This window comes from Emydura macquarii, unplaced genomic scaffold, assembly GCF_026122565.2.
Source record: "Emydura macquarii macquarii isolate MOO-44397 ecotype Brisbane River unplaced genomic scaffold, CSIRO-AGI_Emac_v2 contig_1644, whole genome shotgun sequence".
Taxonomy (NCBI): Eukaryota; Metazoa; Chordata; order Testudines; family Chelidae; genus Emydura; species Emydura macquarii.
The window spans coordinates 20,456,131-20,480,869 of record NW_027131781.1 but is presented as its reverse complement, the minus strand read 5'-3'; the positions used below and the strand labels follow the sequence as shown (position 1 = coordinate 20,480,869).

Genomic DNA, 24,739 nt, shown 5'->3' with positions numbered 1-24,739 from the left:
TATGGTACTTGACAGCTCTGGAGACTGGATTCCTTCATTTATCCACAGATCACGTAAATCACAGGCTGCAATTGTTAAAGCATCTTCATACTGCTCTGCCAAATGTGCCTCAAACCTAACATGAAGGGACAAACCTCTATGGTTCATTCTCCATGTCCAACCTGTCTGACTTCTCTGTTAAGGTCGCTACTAGCCTCAGCCGTTTACAACAGAGCATCCACATTTACTTCATGCTTTAAGCTATTTAGGATCTATTTATGCTATTAAGAACCTAGCACAAGGACACCCATTACTTTCAACTGTGACAAGACTCCTGACCACTATGTCTTCTATCACCCACAGATTTCTACTTATGCCACTGATAAGCAAGACATAATTCAAATAAGTAGCGCAGAGAAGAAGAAATGCTTTTAATCACCAATTATCCCCACCTCCCTGTCTTCCACTTTTCTCCTCCTATCTTCAATTACAAATATAAAGTAACTGGCTAATTTGCCTTGATGCTGATCGAACAGGTAATATAAAAATCAGACAGTATAAATATGCAACCCTTTGACAACAGAAGGAAGAGAAGGTTTTACAGACTGCTTATTTGACACAAAATGTTTACTTGGTATTTTAAACATTAGGCACCGTAAAAATACAGTTTCAGACATCTTAATACATGTATATCATGCTTTGGCCACACCTGTATAGCACCATCTCTTGAAAAGACATTTAACTTTTAATATATGTTTGCATACAAATATATAAGAACTTAAACTTTAGGATAGCATTCTCACAGCAAAGCCTGATTAAGTTATGTAAAGAATTTAAATATTGTAAGCCAAAGGCAAAAGGAATCTTTTTTATGACCAACAATATTGTATTTCTGTCCACTTGAAAATGTGCGGTACAGAAATCTTTGGTTTTTCAATACAATTCATTCCTACTTCCTTTCGTTTTACATGGTTACATCCATGTCTTAGGCTATGACACGCTGACATTTATTCAGAATTAACCAGAACACTGCCAATTTTGAAATGACAATTAACTTTTCCACCCTTATAACCTAATTATTTATATCTTCATTGAAGGTATTATAGTTTAAAAGTCGCCATACAATTGCCATAACATTTTAATTCATTTTCAGATTGAAGTCTATTTTAAAAAAAAAGACTAAAACATGATTTGTGGTAATATAGAAGTGGGCACAATAATAGGGGACTATTCTAAAGAATAATTTTTATACTGTAAGTCTCTACGTACAGCATGATGCAAAAATCTCCTTTTTCTCCACATCACCTACATATGGCTTGTACAAAAACTTACCATATTTATATTCATTTTATAGAATACTGGACAGTTAAGTTAGTTGAAATATTTAGAAATAGTTATTTGATTTTATTATTTGAAATTAGTTATTTGAAAGAAGTCACTGTAAATGGACTGTCCAATTCCTGAGAACATGCTTTTATTTCTATTATGGTCTAATGGTCAACACTGTGCAATCAAGTATAGTGCAATTCAAAAATAGCACAAGGAAAATAAAACCTCAGTTTCACAATATTGCAAAAGAGTCCATGGCTGTTATGTACAGAAACTGAAGTGACTTTTGTTTACTAATTTGTTTTCCTCAATACAGAGCTCTAAATATTTCTCTTTCAAATAAATGGCTTGGAATAACAGCGTGAACCTATTACTCCATGCAGATCAGACACTACATTGGTTAAGTTTCTGCATAGCATGTTGTGATGATGGAACAAGAGGACCCTTTGTCATAGTGGAAGGTAAAGATCTGTCTAGTAAAGTGGTCACTATTTCACAGGATGCATGGTTGACAGCTCTTTTTAGTTTAATAGCTTAAAAACAGGATTTCTCAGTTGCAACCTGCTGCAGGTGACTATGATTTTACAGCTGCCCAAGAGTGCTTTTCCTATGCATACTACCAGCATTTCATAAAGAATGCATGTCCACTACTACTAGAAAACTCCTATGTCATTTAAGTTATTTAGATATATATTTTTATACAAGAATATAACCTAAAACAATGCAGATGAACATACTAAATCAGTCTAAAGATATCCAGTTTAGACACATCAAAACTAAGTACAGTCTTTTAGAATATTCTGAAACGTAAGCTACTTTGGAGGCTTTTTTGATTTAGTACAGATGTTGATTTTTCAAGGCTCCTACCTCGTCTTTAATTAGTTCTCCTCCAAATGTACTGGAGAACAGAAACAGCCCTTATCCAATTCACGTTTTCATCAAAAAGGGAATGACTTTTGAGCTTTATCATAGTATCAAGAAAGCATATTAGCCAATCAAGCAACTAAAAAGATAGAGGAAGAACTGCAACTGTGACAGCTGTGAAAGATTTATGTTCAGTGTATATGAACAAGAAGGCTGAAGTAATAGTTACAAAATAAGAGTCCAACTGTTCTGTGTGAAGAATCCCTTTTCACTAAAACATTGTTCTAAAAAATATACAAATCCTTCCACTTAAATAAGCATCTCCAGCTTTCCAATCCATTGTTTTCATTGATCCCTTCATGTGTCATTCTCTGAATATAGACAACTACTCCACTGATTTCAGAATTTACATTATTTTCGTGGAAAGTATAGCTAAAGTCTTGAAATACAAAAAAGTTCTTTAAAACTGATCTTGCAAAGTCTGGTGCAGTTACTATGTCCCAAACTGAAAAATGTGATGCATACCACACAGATCTAAATATAACTTTACTAAAAAGGAATGGGGTTTCCAGTCTTTTCCCTTCTACCCAAATAAATGAAGTCTGAGATTGCCAACGCCCATGATGAGCAAATGCGCCTTGAGGACCTTTGAAATCTCCACACAATGCAATTCTAGCAGCAGCAAGGTTTACTGGTAGTCTCCTTCAACCCTTCTCTTGCGAACTGTGTCCATAAGAAAAGAGAAAATACAATTATAAAATCAGTAATAACTTTCTTAAGGATCTCCACAATATCTCAACACCTAATAGGACCATTAATAGTCATTAACCTTTTAAACCACAATTTTCAGCTATATAAGACTTCATTCCAAGAAAACAGTTAATTAAAACATTTAGCACTATTGATCATTTTGAATTTGCTCATTAGCAGCGTTGATTACCTTGTTCCGATGCTCATTAACATTTTAAGCTTTGTATGATAAGAATTAAAGAGTATATTAATCTCATATCACTTGAAATTTGGTGAGCAGATTTAACAGTTATTCTTGATATCGTATGTACCATTCTCTAGCACTGTGCTTAGTTATAGTTCTAATCAGGAATATACAAAAACTTCAGAACTCTAAGATTTAGTAAAAATCTCTAGAATATTAACACATGTTCAGTAATCTGATAATCTTCAATCCATTATTACAGTGAATAAGTTTACAGATCTCCTAAAACAATATATTACACAAGGGACAAACAAAAGATAGGTGAATAAAGTTACTTAAACTCACATGCCGTTTACAGTTAACAAATATGGAGTATTGACTGAATGATTGGAGTACACAATGTTTACTGTAAAACCCTAATGCTGTATGCAGTGTGTAAGTGAAATAATCAGTTTGTCTTGTATTTTCTCTTTTCCCATCAAATTCATTTCTCGCTGTTTGAGCGGATATAATGGATTTGAAAGTGATTAAAAGTTTTAAGTGTCAAGTTAGATAGGATGTTTACACATTAATTTTTTAAACTATAAGATATATATTTGCAGAAAACTAACCCAATATAACAGTGGTTTAAAATAAATACTTAATCACACTATAAATTAATAAAAATGATAAATGTATCTGTTACAGTTTTACATAAATCAAATTGTCTGTTTCCAGCTTTGGTTCAAATAATGGACTGAAAGGTTTTAATGTTATATTGTAAAATCAGAGTGGAATAATCATTTTTTTACGGCTAGAAAAGATACTCCACTGATGCTTGAATTTGGAGTTTACAAATTTTAGTACTTAGAGAGACTTACCATCAAAGCCTAAAACGTACTACTCATTTGAAAAGTTACAGATATTTAAACTTACATTCTTAAGATCTCTCAGGCTATGTCTACACTGATGGCAGCAAATTCACCGCCGTCAGATCGATTTTTCCAGCAATGAAGACCCGCTCAATTGATCCGGAAGTCAATCTAATAAACCACCTCCGCAAAAAGCATAGTGCTGCATTAATGGGAACACATTTCCCTTTGGCGCAGCACAGTGGAGATGGCACAGTAAAGGGAAGTTACGAAGTCGACTGCCGCTGAATTTTGCCAGCAGTGTGGACCTGCTCTCAATCTCTCTCTCACAAATCTCTATTTTTTTTAGTCTGATCGCAAAGTAGATGAAGAGGTTCATACTACTGGTGCTTCTCACTGTACTCCAATCAAAAGCAGTTAGAAATAAATTAGCACAAGGTCTCAGGCAAACAAACAAGAACTGGGGTGCAGGACAGCATGAGAGAAACATGGGAAGAAAAGATGTAGACAATTTGTCAGAAGAAACATACAAAGACAGTGATGTGAGACTAAACATTTCAGTTTCAGTGCTCAATACCCAAGTGGGTATTCACAATAACCTGTCTCTGTAGCTTCAGGGCTGAAGAGATGAAAAGGCATTTGAAGAAAATTTTACTCGTATACTCCAGACTAAGAAAGCAAGAAAAAAAGGCAAGATATCAATAGAAAACATAGAAATAGATTTCCAGCAATTAAATGCTAAAATCAGAACAGGTGAAAAACAGGAAAGTTCACAATTAGCAGAGAAGCACTTGAAATATGATGATATAAGACAAAAGATCAAATTAATTGTTCTCAAATGTAGGCCGTTTCAGAGGTAACTATGTAGTGTGTTAGGTGCCTTCTTGCTCCCTTAAAATGAGATCTTTCCTCCTGTTTCCTCCTCTCTCCCCTGCTTTTCACAGCTGCTCACCTTCCCCACAAACAGCTTTCCTCAAAGGGGGCCTCTGGACCTATCACCAGCCTCTCAAACCTGAGGCATCTGCCCTCAACAGGTCCCCCTCTAAGCTTCTTTGGACCGTTGGAAACTATTCTGTCAAGCACCTGCCCCACCTCCAGTCCTGAAGAGATATCCCTCCTGCCCTGTGTGTGTATATTAGTGTTAGCTGGAAGCTTCGGTGTAGGTATATATGTGGCAATAGGGATTAATTTAGTCTCTCCACTGAGGTAATAAAGAGTAAGTGGAGTGGCCTGGCCCCCCAGCTCACAGGGGCTGCAAGATAGGAGATATGTCCTTTGCCTGAAATTAGGCAACTATCGCAAGTCAATGGGTTTGGATGATCAGATAACAGGCTCTTGTTCATTTTTCCTATTTTGCATGTCAGAACAAAGCCACCATGAGAAATAATACTCTTCATCTTTTTGGAATCCAGGAGCTAACTTCCAGAATAGACAAGGTGTGTCCTTTTAAAGAAATACTGAATCTTATCCAGACCAAAACCAAATGTATATAGAACTGTTAGGCATGTTTCACTTATGTCCTGTCTGGAATTCTTATTTTCTTGATGCTAGTTCTACAGGACACTGAAGAATTCTGGAGTCTAGCCTGGGGATCTGGACAGTCTGTGAAAACTGAGTAAAAGGGGGAAATTAAGAGAGGGGAAAAAAAGTAGGAGAGTAGGACACAAGTGCAGAAGAAAACTGAAATAGCATTACTCGTGTTTCATTATCAGAGGCACATCATAATTAAACCACAAAGCAAAAACACTATCTGTGCCATTAGCTCATTCAACAATCTACAAAGAGGCCTTACCCAAATCATTATTTTTTGTGATAGCTGCAGCTGCCCTGGTTCGCGGTCCCTGTTGTGTGAAATGGTATCCAAATTTAAGGATATTTGTGTTCTCTTCAAGCATTTTGGCAATTTCCATTTCTACAGCTGTTCCCAACTGCTGCCTCTGTAAGCAAACATTACAACTTCAATATAGTTATACTGATTTCCTACAAAAATCCTATAATATTTTAGCACACTAAGGTGACAGATAGTCAGTCCTCTTCACTTCTACTGATTTGAAAGACATGAACAGTTGAGAGTACTGGTCTCTCTCTCTCTCTCTCTCTCTCTCTCTCTCTCTCTCTCTCTCAAAGCACCAACTACCAAATTAACTGGGCACTAATTTCAAGTGGATGCCATTTGAATTTTAAATCAAACCTATGAAGCACCCCCATCCTCATCTCTTTCAGTGAGTTAGTTATATGCCTTTCTTCTTCCCATTGTTGGCTGCCTATATATTTTCTTGTCTGTGGCCTACCTGCTGGCTCTCACGGTGGCACCAAGTTTCCCCACACTTTTGGATTTCCTAAAGAATACTGTGCAGTCTGGAGCACAACACAGAGGAAAGCCCCGGAAAGCTATCAATTCTGCAGCATCTAGAGTAGGATACTAGTAGCCAGAGACACTTTTTGGACCTGCTGAGCTAATGTAAATTTAAAATGGAGAGGAAAACTTACTCAAATCATCATGAGAGTTCAGTTAAGGGGGTTTATGTAGGCTCAACCATTAAAAACGAGTTCTCCCCCTCTGCCACCACAAAGTAGGAGCAATCAGTTGTTTAACAAATTCTGTGTAATAACCAGAATTTCCCAGTGCTGTTTAGTTAGAACACTAACTAAACCTGGCAAGAAAGTATGTCAACAAAATTTTAAGAGGCAAAAAAAGACTACTTTCATTAAGATGTAAAAAAAGAAGCACATATCAAATGATGTTTTTCTGCTGTAATAACATTTCAATTACAAGACAGCCTAGGCACATGGACAGTTCTAGCTAAAACTCTTTTCACATATAAACTTCAGAATATACTCTACAGTTAATCTTTATATTGCTTTTTAGTCAAACAAACTTGTTTATTCATTTTAAAGTACATAAGCAGCATCTTAAACTAAATATTTAAGAATATTTAGTTCTTTTTATTCCAAGCAATGAATCTACAGGGCAGTTAATTTTCCATGTGTGTCACTTGAGAATGTCAGGCCAAGCAGATATCCCAAAGGGAAGTCTATTCTTAAATGGATAGAATTATACTATATAGAAATCACAGAAACGTTGGGCTTGAAGGAACCTCAACAGGTCATCTAGTCCAATGCCCCAGTCATACCTGACAAGTGTTTGTCTAACCTGTTCTTTTAAAAAAAAAAAAAAAAAAAAAAAAACCTTCAGCGATAGGGATTCCAGAACCTCCTTAGGTAACTTGTTTTTAGAAAGGTTTAAGAGTCCCTTGGGAATTTTTCCCTCAGAACAGGAATAAGCCCCATCTCTTGCTCTGACATCTGAGGATCTCTCTAGACCAGGATAAAAAGGTCTGGTTTTAAAACAGAATCATAGGCCTGGAAGGGATCTTGAGAGGTCATCCAGTCCAGTAGCCTCCACTTATGGCAGGACCAAGCTTTATCTAGACCAGGGATCCTCAAACGTTTGATCCCACACATCCCCTTGCCCCTGTCCGTGTTCTCCTGCCTCCCCAGTTGGGGCTGGGAGCGGGGCCATGGTCGGGGAGTCTGGGGGCCCGGGGCTGAGGCCCAATGCCATAACCAGGGATGAGTGCTGCAGCCAGGGACCAAAGCCAATGGGGGGGCTGAGGCCGGGATCGCACCGAGACCTGATGCAGAGCTGGGGCAGGGCTGGGTGTCACTTCCCTCCGTGGGGACAGGCCTAAGCCCAGCTGCACTTCCCCAATTGTTTCTCCACACCCACCACCCCACACTTTGAGGAACTCTGATCTAGAGAATCCCTGAGAGGTATTTGTCTAACCTGCTCTTTAAAATCTCCAGTGATGGAGATTCCACAACCTATGTAGGCAATTTATTCCAGTGCTTAACTATCCTGGCAGTTAGGGAGTTTTTCCTAATGTCCAACCTAAACCACTCTTACTGCAATTTAAGTCAATTGCTTCTTGTTCTATCCCCAGAGGATAAGGAGAACAATTTTTCTCTCTCTTCCTTGTAACAACATTTTATGTTCTTGAAAATTGTTATGTCCCCAGTCAGTATTCTCTTTTCCAGATTTAAACAAATCCAATTTTTTCAGTCTTCCCTCAGATCACGTTTTCTAGACCTTTAATTATTTTTGTTGCTCTTCTCTGAACTTTCTCCAATCTGTCCACATCTTTCCTGAAATGTGGCGCCCAGAACTGGACATGCTCCAGTTGAGGCCTAATCAGTGCAGAATAGAGTGGAAGAATTACTTCTCTTGTCTTGCTTATAACACTCCTGCTAATGCATCCCAGAATGTTTGCTTTTTTTTTTTTTGGCAACATTGTTACACTGTTGACTCATATTTAGCTTCTGATTCACTATGACCCCGGGATCCCTTTCTGCAGTACTCTTTTCTAGGCAGTCATTTCCCATTTTGTATGTGTGCAGCTGATTGTTCCTTCCTAAGTGGAGTACTTTGCATTTGTCCTTATTAAATTTCCTCCTGTTTACATTAGACCATTTCTCCAGTTTGTCCAGATCATTTTCAATTTTAATGCCATCCTTCAAAGCACTTGCAACTCCTGCCAGCTTGGTATCGTCTGCAAACTTTAGAAGTGTATCATTATGCCATTATCTAAATCATTGATGAAGATATTGAACAAAACCAGACCTAGAACTGATCTCTGCAGCACTCCACTCGTTATGCCCTTCCAGCTTGGCTGTGAACCATTGATAACTACTTTTTGGGAAAGGTCTTCCAACCAGTTATGCACCCACCTTCACAACAGCTCCATCCACTTGTATTTCCCTAGTTTGTTTATGAGAAGGTCATGCAAGACAATATCAAAAGCCTTAAAATGGCTTTTGACCCTTGCTCTCTACATCCCGGGGTTGGCAGGATGGCCCCATCCTTCTATATCTTGGCCATCTATATCAGGATGGCCCCCAGCTTCTATATCTCTTCCAGCGGGATGGCTCTTTGAACTATCTTTATCCATTCCACTGGGAGGTAGAGAGGGAAGCTGTGTGACATGATATGCCTGTCCACCCAGGCCTTCTTCCATTTCAGCCTGTGTTTTAAAAGGCGCATCTCAGCTACTTTTAGTGCTATTTTTCCCCTCCCTTTAATCTTTTTATTTTGGGTGGTCAGAGGGATTTCTACCTAACCAGCTCTGATCTCCACCATCCAGCTAAAGCTTTTTAAAATATTGTACATATTAATGTACGTACAATAAATTAATTTACACATACTGTTTTTCCCCATCCTTAATCACTACATAGAAACAGAACATTTGTTTTTCATGGGTTCATGTCTTCCTGATCTATTTTAAATCATAATTCTTCATTTTAAACATCCCCATTCATATTAGAATGATAAAAATTAATGAATAAATGATGAAAAAAGCATCCCATCATTTCCCAAGAGACATTTAGTCTGTCTTCTTCAATGGATGGAAGTGCCTTGTAAAGGAAAGAATGGGGCAAGACTAATATTTAAATTAATTTAGGTACAAAAATTTTTTTTAATTAAACGTTTTTGAAAATATCATGAATCAGCAGCTGCTTTCTCAAAGGTGGATCAGTCTGTTAGAGTAGATCAAGTGAGAGCACAATAATTCAACTACTGTATAATTCTATTTAGCCTCACTTACCTGGTTATCAATTTTGATCTCTGTCAGGGTTTCATTCTCTTTCAGTGCATCAATCAGTGCCAGAACGCCAGCCCCGGTGATGAAATTTGATTCTATATTTAGGCTTTTCAATTTTTTGTTCACTCTCAGCATCTCTGCAAAAGCCTTGAAATGCAGGGAAAAGGATCATTAAAATTAAATAGCAAATTGTACTACAGTAAACTTAACACATTAGACCAGATGGATCTATACCAGTTTATACCATGATTGGAGGACTTTAATAACCCAGTCATAGGTTAGGGGTCTATTACAGGAGTGGATGGGGTGAGGTTCTGTGGCCTGTGTTGTGCAGGAGGTCAGACTAGATGATCATATTAGTCCCTTCTGGCCTTAGAGTCTATGAATCTGTGGATCCGGCCCAAAATTAGAACACTTTATAGATGCTTAACATAATTTCACGGCCTTTTACCGGTCATTTGAGACTGGGAAGAGAATCTTTAATCAGCCTTTTCCAATGCAAACAAGTTTTCATTTGTATAGTACACAATTAGGAAACAGCTTGCATTTTACACTTGCTGCAAACTAAAAACTTTCAAAGAATATAAATTGTCTCTAATTAGCACATTGGACCAAATCCACTTTATAAGCCTTTGTAGAAAACCCTCCATGGCACACGATGAAATACAAGCTGTTCAATAGTAAAGAATAAAAAAATAACTGACTTCTTGTTCGCATGGCAAGTGAAATTAGATTAGAGATCTGACTTCCAAAATACTAATAATCTCTGCCCATTTGATCAGACAGTAACATACAAGAGACTGCTTTTAGTCACCAATAGCCAATAAAGTACTTTTAATTACAGCTGGTTGGAAAATGCCATTTTGTCAAAATTAAAGCTTTCCACAGGAATTTATATCTATTTTGACAAAATTTCAAGTGAAAAAAACTGAAACAAAGAGTTTCAATACAGTCAAAATGTTTTGATTTTTCATTTTGAAATGACTTTTGAATTTCTTTTTTTACATATTTTATTATTTTATAATACAATATAAAATAAAATAGATCTAAATTGAAATGAAAAGTTTTGACTGACCCAAAACAAATTTTTTGACAAAAATGTTATTTCATAGGATATTTTAAAAATCCCAAAATTTCAAAATCGTGACATTTTCTGTGAAACAAAAATTCTCGTTCCTGCAGAACTCTACTTGTGATGTTACGAAATAGGGCACTGTAACAGTGGTGAAGTTTGAACAAACAGAGGGAGGAGAAAAATTGGGAAGCGAAGGGTACAAATATGTACCATTTATAGTCATTAAATGATAGCAGAATAGAGCTGCTGAGACAGTGACCTTGATCAAAAAAGTCTCAGTAGAGATGAGATCACTCTTGCACCAATGTTCGATTGCAGAGTGCTGCAAAATTACTATTTGTCTGATCTGTCTGCTATGGAAACACCATTCAGCAGAGAATCTTATGTATGGAATCTTATGTATGGAATAGTACAATGGTTCATTCCATATGTGATAAACTGCCAATATCCTGCAATATCCTAGCCTAGATAAGCTTTATGGAATTAAGATATAGTTTATTAAATTGAGTTAAACCTTAATGAATTAGGTTTAATACCCTTGGGATCCATTGTATTAAAAATGCAGTTGTGTATGTGTTCTTGTGCAATTGTATGCAACTCCTCTAGGAAGAAGATGGGGGATGCTGATATAATACCCCCAGTTATCAGCCCTTGGAAGCTCTCTTCTCCAACCCCCACAAGAGGTAAGCATATACCAGTTCAAACTGGATCCTCACGAGACCAGACAAACAGAAAGGGGTTTTGGACAAATAGTATGGTTTTAAACTGGCTCAGGGCCTTCTTCCTGATCCAGCAAATGCACAGGACCACTGGTCCACAGAGGGCCCCATTTGTTAGTGAAGAGTTGGAAGGACTGGCCTATTGAGGCCCCATAAGACCGTGTACTTATTCAGAGCTGAAGCTGTGATCAACTTGAAACCACAAGGGAACCCCTTAGGAGGTGTTTTGCTTCTGCCACAGCCCATGTTGGAGGGGGTGATCTCGGCAAACTTCTCATCATGCATGTAGGTTCTTTATTTGTTTTTAATACGTTTTCTCTGTAATGCTTTTACCTTAAGAATAAAATAGACTTGCATTGGAAGTGCTGTGTGGTACTTTATAACTGTGGGCAATTACTCTGTTATTAGTCCCTGAAGAGAAAGTAAGCAGGCCTGCTTAAGTAAGGTCTCTTGCTGGGATATCACAGTATTGTCAGGTATATAAACAGCCTGGAAATACTCCAGCTAACAGGGAGTAGGACATGTCCCTCTCCTCAAGAGAGGAGTGACCGCTAGGGGAGCCTGAAGCTTAGACTGGGGGGCCTTGCTGGATCAAAGTGGAAGAATACATTGTTAACACAATGATTCTTCAAACCCAGTCCCGTATATGCCACAGGTTTGTAAATGAAACTGACAACTAAGCAGTGGTGAACTGGTTGTTGGGAGGGGAGGAGGTCCACATGAGGCTCTCTCAGAAAGTGGTCTAGGATGAAAGAACTGAAGAATCACTTCCCATTCACCTAGTAGTTTTAACACAGTTTTGCTGTAGCCAAGTTGGTCCCAGGATATTAGAGAGACAAGGTGGGTGAGGTAGTATATTTTACTGGAGAAGTTGGTCCAATACCTTACCCATCTTCTCTTTCTAGTAGTTTTAATGTAGTTCTACACACTTATGAAATGGTAGGTGCTTTCAGAAAAATTCTTTAACTTCGGAGTGTAAGGGGAAATAAATGGTTTTCATCCTCTGGATTACCAGGATGTACAAATAGCTTTCAGTTCAATTAACCCCACTCCCCCACAACAGGACCGTACTTACAACAGCAACAGGGTCATTACTTCGCGTGGCTGCTAGGCTGAAATTCTTCACATGGGTGTTGGTTTCCAAAGCCTTAGCAAATTCTTTCAGTGTTGGAATTGGGATATTCTTGAATTAAAAATAAAAATGTATGCTTTTTGTTAGAATATCCATTTCAATTATTTTTTTCTACTCAGCTCCTCCCTATTATCTTTTTCTTTCTATAGAGAAATATACTGGGATACCTCAGTTAGTTATTTCCATGTAGAAGAGTTCCAGAGGGGTAGCCGTGTTAGTCTGTATACAGCAAAAACAATGAGAGTTCTGACTTAGTCTTTAAAGTGCCACAGAACTCTCGTTGTTTCAGTTAGTTATTAACTCACCAAAAATGTTATGGTTTTGTTTTGATGTACCTGAACAAGGAAAAGAAAAACTATTCTCTTTTAATCCTCTTTAAAAGTTTTACAGGCACATTTATTACTAGAAATAACCTTAATTACAACCAGCCCCTTTTACATGACAACACAGTAAGATACTATAGACAAACATCACTCTGTTTCCGATAACCATAACTGATAACACTTCTCCATGAACAAAACATAATTAAATAAAAATTTTAGTTCAAAGTTTCTGATTTGAGATCACATACACGACACCTGCTGAAAAAGTTGCGGCATTTACAAATTAGCCTATCAGATATATTTTTAGAAGTATACAGTTCAAGACAAAGATTGGATAGTTTATTTATTTTTGAAGATATGTTTTAGTTCAAAAAGAATTATTTTGGGGAAGCTGTGTGTTATACAGGTCAGACAAGATGATCGCAATGGCCTTGGGATCATTGTAACTATGAAAGACACATTGAAAAGTTATTTTTAGAAGAGCAAAACAATGCAGTTATTGTAGTCTTCCAACAATTACCTTTATGTTGTTCAGATTAACTTCAACAAGACGAGAGTCATTATCTTTAATCCTCTGCAAACTTTCCTCCACATTTGTGGGGTTTGGTGGTTCATCTAAAACTGGTATAATTCTTTCACCTTTTACTATATCTGAAACGTGAGACAAGGAACATGAATCAAAAGAGCCCATTGGACATATTAAGTGTAATAAATGGAACACAACTAGTTATTACATCACATCTAGCCAACTAGTCATCTGCCAAAAATTTGTATCTTCTGCCCATCCTGCCAAAAACGAAGAAACATCACACCACGCTGTCCTCTTTTGGACATACTTTCACACAGTAACTTTTTTTTTTTTTTTTTAAATAAATTCTTCTTTCACATCCATAATAGTTTTTTGAAAAGCAGCTGGGAATTGGATTACAAAAGAAAATATTAAAACGCAGACTCAATCGCAAATAAAATACATGTTCATTCATTCCACTTTTACACAAAGTGAGTAGATTTTATTTATTAATTTCCATCCTTTCCACAGCTCACCTAACAATTTAATATTTTATATACAAGCTTAGTTTTGACTTGGAAACTAAATACTTTTTCCGTATCAAAATATAAGTGTAATGTATTACACAGTTCATGCTGCAGTAGAAAAATGACTGGATACTTGGTATTGTACACAGGTTTTTATTTAGATCTTGACTATAAATACTCACTTGTGAAGCTTTCATTGCTGACACCATTACTACTTCCTACTATGTCACAGAACTGAGTGTTTGTTATCAAGTCGTGCATTCCCAGGATAGCTGTAAGAGAAGAATTTTACTGTTCCCTGGTGTTTAATTTCAGAAGCTGAAGAATATTTGAGAGATTAATAATTGCATCTGATTGGAAAACGTCAGCTGTTCAATGAAAAATGTTTACCATTTTCTTACTAATTCTAATAATTTAAAGCCATTAACAGGTTTCTTACTTCTATTTGGCCTGTCCGTTTTCAAAACAGTCATCAAAATCCCACCAACAGACATCATACACCACAGCCAAGAGTGCAGTTCAATCCTCATATAAACAGGGGCACATCATTACATTGCTTGTTGCTTTGTCAGTCTAAAGCTAGTTCTACAAGATACATAGCATCACATCCCCATATTTGAGGAAGGGATGTAGCACACATTTACGAAAAAAAAACAAAAAAAAAAAAACGCAGCGGGTCTTCACTGACCACTCAATCAATCCAGGTCAATCTGACAGTGGCGACTTTGCCGCCGTCAGTGTAGATGTACCCTAAGACAACTAGACTTCATGAGGCTTTGCCATGTTTCAGGTGACTAATATACAGTAATATTTACTAAATATTTACTATAAAAGATTAGGCTTTTATGAATATGCACAAATACACACATGCTTAAAAACTAACCTGCAAGGTCACATAGTTCTGTATCTGTGGCACTTGTCAAGGCTTCCTCCAGTTCTGGGTCAAGAGACACTTTTTCTTCTCTGTAAGACTGTACAGGCTTCTGCTTGGGGATAAATATTTTTCCTGCGTAGGGGGAAAATAAAGATTTTGAAATTCCTCTGCATTATATGGTTATTCAGTGTTACTCATCTCCCCCACCCTCTTACCCCACATTTAGCTCTCCAACCTGAGTTACTGCCTTATAAAAGCAAGCATTTGTTTTTGGAGGGCTGCAGGTGAGAAATAGAATGCAGAGATAGAAATAGCACATTACATACAGTCCCAGATTTTCATGTTTGTATTCCAACCCTACCATCCTAGAAGGTACATCTACACAGCTTTAGGCATTCTTAAAGATGAAAACGCAAAAGCAAAGTATTTCATGATGCTGCACACTCTAAATCCCCTTTCTGCAAAACAGAGTGATTATGCAGCTCTGTGGTTTCCAAAACTAGCCCTTCATGAAATAAAAACTAACAGCTTCTAATTTTCTAGGCACTCTTTTTGCAAAGGACTTTTATGGCCTTTGCCACTGCTACAATACTATCCCATTAATTTAGAATATAGTTATAACCATTTCAATACTGTTTTAGGCAACTCCACCATAAAATCTTAATTCTACATCAGCAATGTGTACCTAATTCGATATTCTCATCTAAAATGTTCTTTTTTCAGGTTCCTCAGTCGTGCTGGCTAGTCCCAGATCCTTGTGCACCATGGGCAGGCTAGCTAGGTCACAAGCCAAACATCTGAGATATTTTCCTCATTTTGAAAATAAATATTTATTACTTGCTGGTTGGAATGAGCCTATATTTAGAATTTTTAAATACCTCATAGCAGTGGTTCTCAACCTATCTACCATTGTGGGCCACATATGCAGCTCTCTGGGTTATGAGAGTCATATCCACACAATATATATATACACTATCTGTAGATATCACAGCCCTGAGGGTGTCACATAGGCCACAGCTGTGCGCTGATTGGGCCACAAGTAGCATGCGAGCCGTGGGTTGAGAACCACCGCCTCATAATGACAGGGACTTTATTAGGATGATAGGGTACTGGGACTTTATTGGACTTCGGGACGTTTAAACAACTTTGGTTTTAAAATTCAGAATATAATGCACTGAAGACGGAATCCACACACTACAGCAAACACAAGCAGCAATAAAATTCCCACACACTATTATGCTGGTTTATTGTGCTCTCTATAATGCACTGATGCACCACTACAGCAACAGATTAAAGAGCAGTCTATTGATTTTTGGTTTTCCTCCACTGACATGTAGCTGGTATAACAAGGACCCTAAGCCACAAACAAACCAGTGCCAGCATCATGAAGCATTTTCATTCTTAGGTACTCTCATTTCGGGGAGTTGTACAACAGGGCACATTAAACCCATGGCATGTTCTATGCATGTCTGAAAGTAGAAAGCAAACCTATTTTTTTACATTACTGTACTGAATATAGTTGTGATATAGTAGCTGATAATGCACTCCCGCGGGCTCGTGATCTTTGATGCCAATAGAGCAATCAAGAAAAAGTGATGTTACATTCCTGATTCATGTTGAACGGAACCTTTGAATGAACAGGAGATTTGGGGGATTAAGTGATATCTAATGTGATAAAAGCATTGATTTGATTTTTGTCAGCATCACATGCTGAGGACCAAAATGATTATCTGTTAATACGCTGTCTACTAATAAATGGGAAAATGTGTAATTTACTTGGTCACATTTTCAATAACCTCTGGATCATCCAGCACAGGATAGGCAGGATTTTAGAGTCTTTGATAGCTATTATTACAGTTATTGTACACACACACACACACACACACACACACACACACACACACACACACACACACACACACACACACACACACACACACACACACACACACACACACACACACACACACACACACACACACACACACACACACACGAGGCACTTGATAACATTTGCAGATTGGAAAATAAGCCTCAGGACTTCAGAACACAAGGGAAAAAAACCCTGAAAACCTAAAGGTGGTAATATTTTGTTTTATAAGAAACCGCAGGCTTGGAGAAGTAGTCTGCATTCATAAGCATGTCACATTTGATCTGCAGAGTCAGCGGGTTTCATGCTCATTTCCCCCCCATATTAAGTGGGCATTTCCTGTGAACTCTATGACTTCATGCTAAAAATCCACAACCCCCAGGGTATCTTAGAACTTCATGCAATTTTTCAATCAGTTTTATCAGCATGAAGGTCTGTATTTGTATAGCTGTAAGGGGATATTAAAAAAGTTCATAAAACTATTTAAGTTTTAATTCTGCATATTCTGAAACTGCCAGTACAGACTGTTTCTCTGACAACTTTCCACTGGACTATCACAAGATTCTAAGTCAGCTCTCTCATCTATTTTTACAGCTTTTGATACAATCTCCCACAGTATTCTTGCCAGCAAGTTAAAGTAGTATGGGTTGGACGAATGGACTATAAGGATAGAAAGCTAGCTAGATCATCAGGCTCAACGGGTAGTGATCAACAGCTCGATGTTTAGTTGGCAGCCGGTAACAAGCAGAGTGCCCCAGGGGTCAGTGCTGGGGCCGGTTTTGTTCAACATCTTCATTAATGATCTGGAGGATGGAGTGGACTGCATCCTCAGCAAGTTTGCAGATGACACTAAACTGGAGATAGGGGTGGATATGCTGGAGGGCAGGGATAGGATAGAGAGTGACCTAGACAATTAGAGGATTGGAGCCAAAAGAAATCTGATGAGGTTCAACAAGGACAAATGCAGAGTCCTGCACTTAGGACGGAAGAATCCCATGCATTGCATTGCTACACATTGGAGACCGACTGGATGGGCAGCAGTTCTGCAAAAAAAAGACCTGTGGGTTACAGTGGGCAAGAAGCTGAATATGAGTCAACAGTGTGCCCTTATTGCCAAGAAGGCTAACAGCATATTGGGCTGCATTAGCAGGAGCACTGCCAGCAGATAGAGGGAAGTGATTATTCTCCTCCATTCAGCACCGGTGAGGCCACGTTTGTGTCCAGGTTTGGGCCCCCCCTAAAACTACAGGAAGGATGTGGACAAATGGGAGAAAGTCCAGCAGAGGGCAATGAAAATGATTAGGGGGCTAGAGAATATGACTTATGAGGAGAGGCTGAGGGAACAAGGCTTGTTTAGTTTGCAGAAGAGAAGAGTGAGGGAGGATTTGATAGTGGCCTTCAACTACCTGAAGGAGAGTTCCAGGGAGGATGGAGCTAGGCTGTTTTCAGTGGTGGCAGATGACAGAAGTCGGAACCATGGTCTCAAGTTGCAGTGGGAGAGGTCTAAGGTTGGATATTAGAAAAAACATTTTCACTAGGAGAGTGGTGAAGCACTAGAATGGGTTATCTAGGGAGGTGGTGGAATCTCCATCCTTAAAGGTCTTTAAGGTCCGGCTTCATAAAACTTTGGCTTGGATGATTTAGTTGGGGTTGACCCTGCTCGGAGCAGGGGATTGGACTAGATGACCTCCTGAGGTCCCTTCCAACCCTAATCTTCTATGATTTTTAAGATAAGGAGGTGGGGATTTGAGCTAAATAGAAGAAAAGTGGGGAAAGGTTTGTGAGATGGTACAGCTTTGGGGGGATGAGTGTATACTTCTGTCTACTAAGTTCAGAAAGTGTGCTTTAATAGAGTTTTTTTAAATGGTGTCAAACAATGGCTTCTAGTGGATTTGTTTTTTGTTAGTGGGTCTTAAGAGCAAAGCTAGAAATTTCACCTGTGTGACACCAATCTTTGGTTAGTTTATCACTTAAGTCAGAGTTCCTCAAACTTGAATAGTTTATTTAGATCACTTCTTAATAGAGCTGGTTTTATGGCTCATTCATGAATGCATAATCTCCCTGTGGCAACTACAGCAAATGTTGCCATGGAAAGTAATATAAGGAATGGAAGTTCAGCTGCCTTTAATGCAGTATGTTTTGTGATTATCCCCCACTCCCAGCCCCAAAGCTTTGGCTCTTAATTTTATCTCCCATTCTGCTTCTCAAAGCTAGAGACAGAGGAGGGGGGTCCAGCACCAGGAGACCAGATCTCTCTCCACAAACTGCCTGGTTTGTGGACCACAGTTTAGGAACCCCTGGTTTGAGAGGAGGGGAAGGAATAAGGTTTTGTGTTTCACAAGATGAAAGTCACACTAGCAGAGGGCCGGCTGAAGACCCGCTACCCCTCCTGTGCATCACTTGAGCCACTTAAGGTAACCTGCAATAATAGTGGGGGAGGAATAGAAAAGTAGGGAAATTTTCGTGAAAACCAAAATCTGTTTTTATACATTACAATGTGCCTGGTTGGTCTGGTAAAAAAATATAAAAATGAAGAGGTCAGAAAATGAGGATTACTGCACGCACCCTTCACTTGCAGCCTCAGGCTTCTTCCTTACTCTTCAGCACTTGCTGAGGCAGCGGGGAAGAGTTTTTAAAACAGTACTAACATTGATGGGCCCAGTCCACTCCATCTGGCTTAACTGGGCTAGAAGCAGTTTTGGATGTAAAACAGGTAGGCCTTGTGTAGATGGAGCCTTTCTGAGAAGGTTTTCAACAAGCCTCATCTTGCCAAGCCCAGCAATCATGTCTGTTCAGAGGTTTATATTGCACATGTGAAAGCAGCTTAATTTTTTTTCAGTTAATGAGCAAATACTTCAAAACGATTTAGCATATTGTTCAGTTCCTTCAAGATAAAACCTTTGTGTCTTAGGAAACAATGATCTAACTAGAGGACTGCTGCCAAGAGAGCTTTCGGGGATATTTCTTTCTTTATACACACACCAACATAAGCACTTCTAAAAGGACACATCTGCACATCAGCCCATGAGGGCTATGAAAACCATCTCTTACTATTTGGGAACATTTCATTTTTTTAAAATTTGATCACATGAAGAAACGTAACAGACTTTGCTTGTTTTGGAACCACTGATATACTTCAGCATTTAACAAACAACATGATATAAAAAAAGACAGATTATAGAAATGGTTAGTATTTGACCACTGAAATAGTTATTTATCTTGATCAATCTATTTTGTTTGCTTCCTGCTACTGCATTTAGGATCAGTTGTAACCCAAACTTTCCAGACTAGGGAATGTACTTGGACTTCCCCAAGCCTTTTAATCTTATTTTATGTACTGTGATTCTATGCATGATGGCAATTAGTCTAGGTTTCAACACACATTGTTATTGCTCTGGCTTTTAAAAAATACAGTAATGTACTCATCAGAACTGTTCACTTTATACTGGCATTTCCATTCATGCACTCATTAAGGACCAAACCTGCAAGACACCTAACACCATCAACTCACTGAAGTTAGTGGTAATTGACAATCTGCACAGCAGAAGATTGTTTAATAATCCTGGGACCAAAGAACCTGGGAGCTGAGGACAACTGAATAGTATTTATTTTATGCCCTAATGATTTCTTGTACCACAAAGAAAAATAAGGGCAATGAAACTGGACATATCTCCATGCGCTTCAAGATTAAATATTTAATTAAATCAACATTAAAAATTATACAATCAAATGTATCCACCGTTTTCCTTTATTTCTATAGTGGAGAAAGGTTTTGCTTATCAATCCTATGTTGTACTCCTCTTCTGAACACAAATGAATGACAACTTTGTAAAATACAGGTGACAAATCTCTTTCTCACAGAGCCCGAGGCATTCAGAAACAATATTGCTAGTTATTCTTCATTAGAATAAAATTCTGAAAGACATTTCAATTCACAGCTCCATAAACCCATTTTCTCACACTAGCTTTCATGTAAAGGTATTTTGCTGTACAATAGCACTTAACCAAAGTGTCAATTTGTTAAATTTTCACCTCCTCCTATAGTCAAAGCATCTTGAGACGTATAACTCACAACACCGCTGTCCCCCTTTAATCTCTCTATCATTTCACATAATAGTTCCCTAAAATTTTCTTTAAAAACGAGCCATTTAAATTGGGTATAACTACAACTGGGGGATTTTCCTGCAGAATAATTCATGATGCTAAAAAGGCCATCAGTAAATTTAAATGAACCTGAGCCAAGTGGCCTGGGTCAATCCAGATACATAACACACACAGTTACAGTTTTTAGTCCTCTCTATTTACTGTTAAGTTAAAGCAGAAACAATGTTTTATGAACAGCAAACCCATGAAGCGTAGAAGCCATAGTAAGAATGCAGTGTGTGAGGAGGTGATGGGAGGGAAAGACTAGAAAAGAGTAAAGTTTTGAGATGCAAAGCCTAATTTACTTAATATTTAGCTAATATTTTGTAAGACCACAGCACCTTCCACCTGAGGATTTCAGAGGGATTACAAGCATTAATAAATGAATCTTCACATCATCCCATGAGGGTAAGCAATTATTACATTTCACATTTAGGGAAGCAGGCAATGAGAGGTTAAGTGACTTGCCCAAAGACACACAGGATGTCTGTTTCACAGACAGACAGGAACAGAACTCGTATCTCCTCACTCCCAGCCTTGTGCTTCTGCCTAACTATCCCTTTCGCAGAGAGCACAGATCCAAGACACAATCCTACTTGTGCTGAAGTTACTGCCGTTTTTTAAAGTGACATTTTATGAAAGATAATTTGTTACATCAATCCTTTGCCTGGATTATCTTCAGTCAACAATGCCTTACTATGTGTTTCAAAACTTAATCAGAACAGTATGTGACTTTCAAGTTCTTAAAACTGGTCACAAACAAAGTCTGTTTTTTAGAAGGGGTGGATGTTGATAGTATGCTTTTAGAAACAAAGCCAAGCACTGGAAAGAGTATACTGTACTCATTTTACATAGCATTTGTTATGCTTCACAATTCGATAGTTCTGTTCCGCTCATTACCTCAAAGTGCTTTAGAATACCATTTCAAGCTAACCAAGTTTCACAAGACAGTGAGGTAGCTAAAGGTCCTAAAATGTAGAGAAATCATGACACACTAGTGAAATGTAGCAACTCTGGCATTAATCATGCAGTTGTTTAACAATGCACATCAACCCTAAACTATTTCAGACACAAGTGAAGGAGAACACCATATTCAATTGAAACAGCAGGCAGAGTGTAAGTTACCAGAGTCTGTGTTTGGCCAGAACACCGTATTTAACACCTCCCATCATGTACTTCTTAAATAATCTCAAATGGTCAGGACCACCAGAGGCCCCTAACATCATGCTGAACATCAGTTCAGCACTGACTCAAGATTGATTCACCAATTCCATTTCATTGAGTGGCCACATGTTCCCTGCCCAGTCCTGCTTAGCATATGAGATCCACTAAGATTACAGCACAAGGTGGTATCATCAAAATAAACATCCCATAGAAAATAGGCTTTTTATAAAGCTTCCCATGGTCACAATAGCTCATTGGTGAAGATAAAGAAGATTTAAATAAAACAGGATAGGTGTGATATTTTGAGAGAAGAGAGAAATGGGGAGATTTGCCACCTAATGAAGTTAAAATGTAAAGAGTCAGATATATAAGGCTCAAATCAGTTTCTGTTCTATTCTAGTTGACAGCTGAACAGGGTCAAGTCTCTGTCCCAACAAAACGGCATGTAGGGAAGCAGAAGCAGCCCAGATCAGAATTTATTCTAGCTAGTTTAGATCCTCGGTAAAAATATAAACCTGAACTCACATTACACAAGGATTGTCACAAGATGAGTGGGAAATATTGTTAACTGAACACCCAAGCAAGATTCCCTCTCCTTACCACCCCACATCCCATTTGCATCCGTTCAGACTGAGTTCACGGAAGCTTTGGGTCTGTCTGTTACTCTGAGAGCTTATCTACACTTTCAGTGCACTTAGTGAAGATGCTACCTACTCTGATGAGAGAGTTATCTACATCGGGAGGTAGGTCAGTGGATTTTCCTTGCATGGGCTTCTCACTCCAACTCCCAGCCGGGAGCAGGGTCCAGCCACTTTGCCCCAACTCCCAGCCGGGAGCAGGGTCCAGCCAAGCAGCTCTCCAGAGGACCAGGGGGCCTCTTGGCTCTAGTCCCCCAGCTTTCTTGTCGTGAAATTGACAAGAATGACCACCAACCACCAACAGCCGACCACCAACAGCCAACGTAAGGAACGCAGCATCTACACTGACACTGCGTCACCCTAACTACAGCAACATAAAACCACATGAACGAGAGGCACAAGGCTTATGATGTCGGCAAAGCAGAGAAGTTACATTGTCAGGAGGAGCATTTCAACGCGTACACCTCCACTGTTTTGTGGACAAAAGCCTGAGATATCTGGGGATGAAGAGCACTAAGAGCTAGTGTGAAGTACTATCCTGTTCACGTGTCTATTGTTTGCAAGCTAGGTCAAAGACTTGTTAATTCAGAAATGCAGTCATTACTTTCCATTCATGGCCTTTTCGGCATCTATCATAGTAGAGATAGTGCTAAAAACAATATAAATCATGGCATGACACTAAAACAATCAAATCATTTCCCTGGGTAAAAGGTAAATGAATGAGTTGGACTGAACTGTATTAGTGGAGCTTAGAACAAAAAGCTATAAATAAATTAAAAGTACATTCAGGCTCTGTGTAGGCCCATCCTCTATCATACAATTTTTATATTCAGTGTCATTTCTCTAGTTTCTCCTGAACTAGTGAGATGATAAAAATAAAATTTAAAATTATTTCTAAAACAAGAAGCACCTATCTGACTCTATAGGCACATCTAACAAATACTTACAAAACAGTCAAAAGCAGCAGCCCTGCAGCATTGTAAATAACCCAGGTACAAGAATAAACTAAATCTCCTACTGTCCCTAACAATCACCCCCACAACAATAAAATGTTCAGACTAAGCACAGAATGGCAAGGTACAAGATGTTGTCTTAGGTTGATTTATACCACTATTCTACTTTCTATCAAGGTGAGCCCTAGAAAGTTATAATGGAAATTCCTCAGAATGATTAATGTTGTGTGCTGAAGTTCTCTGATCAGGTTTTATTGTTAAAGAGAGGAACTTTAGAAGATGAAAGAAAGTTTATATTCAACTCAAAAGTAAAGTAAGTCTTTTTTTATTTTTCCAGTGCTCTCAAATACAGAATACTTAACTGCCTTTTTTCTATGATTCTACACCACACAGGATGTAATCTTATGCAATATAACGGGTCAAACTTAATGTAGGGCTAGAATGCCCCTAAAGGGGGGATTGGTTTTTTAAAGAGGTTTCAGTACTTTCTGAAGATCAGATCCCCTTAAAGTTTCAGGTTCTGAACCCAAAACTTAAAGTACCTAAAGTCAGTCAACTTTTTGCACATCTTAGTCTTAAGTGTGGCAGCAAGCTAAGGTTAAATTTTGACAGTCAGCATCACTCTCCCATGCAAGAAAAAAACTACACCCAATGAAAAGTGAGATGTACAAGAAATTCCTCACTGCTATACCCTGAAAAAATTCTGCTTTCATAGCTCTAATTTTGTTGAAGAGTGCTTAGTTTCACTTTTTACATAATATTAAAGATATGCTTCCCATTTACTCCTTTTTTAATTAAAAATATCTTTTCCTTTAGTGCTGAAGGGGAAAATTAGGAAAAAAGAACCTTCTTTTTAGGAGTAAAGGGATCTTTAATGGCTAAATTGGCACGACACTTTCATAGAATCATAGAATATTAGAGTTGGAAGGGACCTCAGAGGTCATCTAGTCCAACCCCCTGCTCAAAGCAGAACTAACCTCAGCTAAATCACCTCAGCCAGGCCTTTGTCAAGCCGCAGCTTAAAAACCTCTAAAGATGAAGATTCCACCACCTCCCTAGGTAACCCGTTCCAGTGCTTCACCGCCCTCCTAGTGAAAAACGTTTTCCTAATGTCCAACCTAAACCTCCCCCCCTGCAACTTGGGACCGTTGCTCCTTGTTCTGTCATCTGCCACCACCGAGAACAGTCTAGCCCCATCCTCCCTGGAATCCCCTTTCAGGTAGTTAAAGGCTGCTATCAAATCCCCCCTCATTCTT

General features: G+C 38.4%; 1 protein-coding gene across 2 annotated transcripts in view; it reads right to left on the bottom strand.

Moving 5' to 3' along the window:
• Positions 1 to 588: 588 nt before the first annotated feature.
• The window catches only part of LOC137158180 (tropomodulin-3), a 38,622-nt gene continuing 14,471 nt past the window's right edge, over positions 589 to 24,739 (bottom strand). The window contains exons 4-10 of one of the 2 annotated variants that reach the window (XM_067555839.1): positions 14,725 to 14,847; positions 14,024 to 14,113; positions 13,327 to 13,457; positions 12,427 to 12,534; positions 9,561 to 9,704; positions 5,750 to 5,894; positions 589 to 2,895 (exon numbers count right to left, since the gene is read on the bottom strand). In XM_067555839.1, the coding sequence (XP_067411940.1) occupies positions 2,861 to 2,895; positions 5,750 to 5,894; positions 9,561 to 9,704; positions 12,427 to 12,534; positions 13,327 to 13,457; positions 14,024 to 14,113; positions 14,725 to 14,847 (776 nt within the window). In that variant the 3' untranslated portion in view covers positions 589 to 2,860. Of the gene's footprint in view, positions 2,896 to 4,389; positions 4,627 to 5,749; positions 5,895 to 9,560; positions 9,705 to 12,426; positions 12,535 to 13,326; positions 13,458 to 14,023; positions 14,114 to 14,724; positions 14,848 to 24,739 lie in introns of those variants that run through there. The other variant, XM_067555838.1, reaches the window with a different exon arrangement.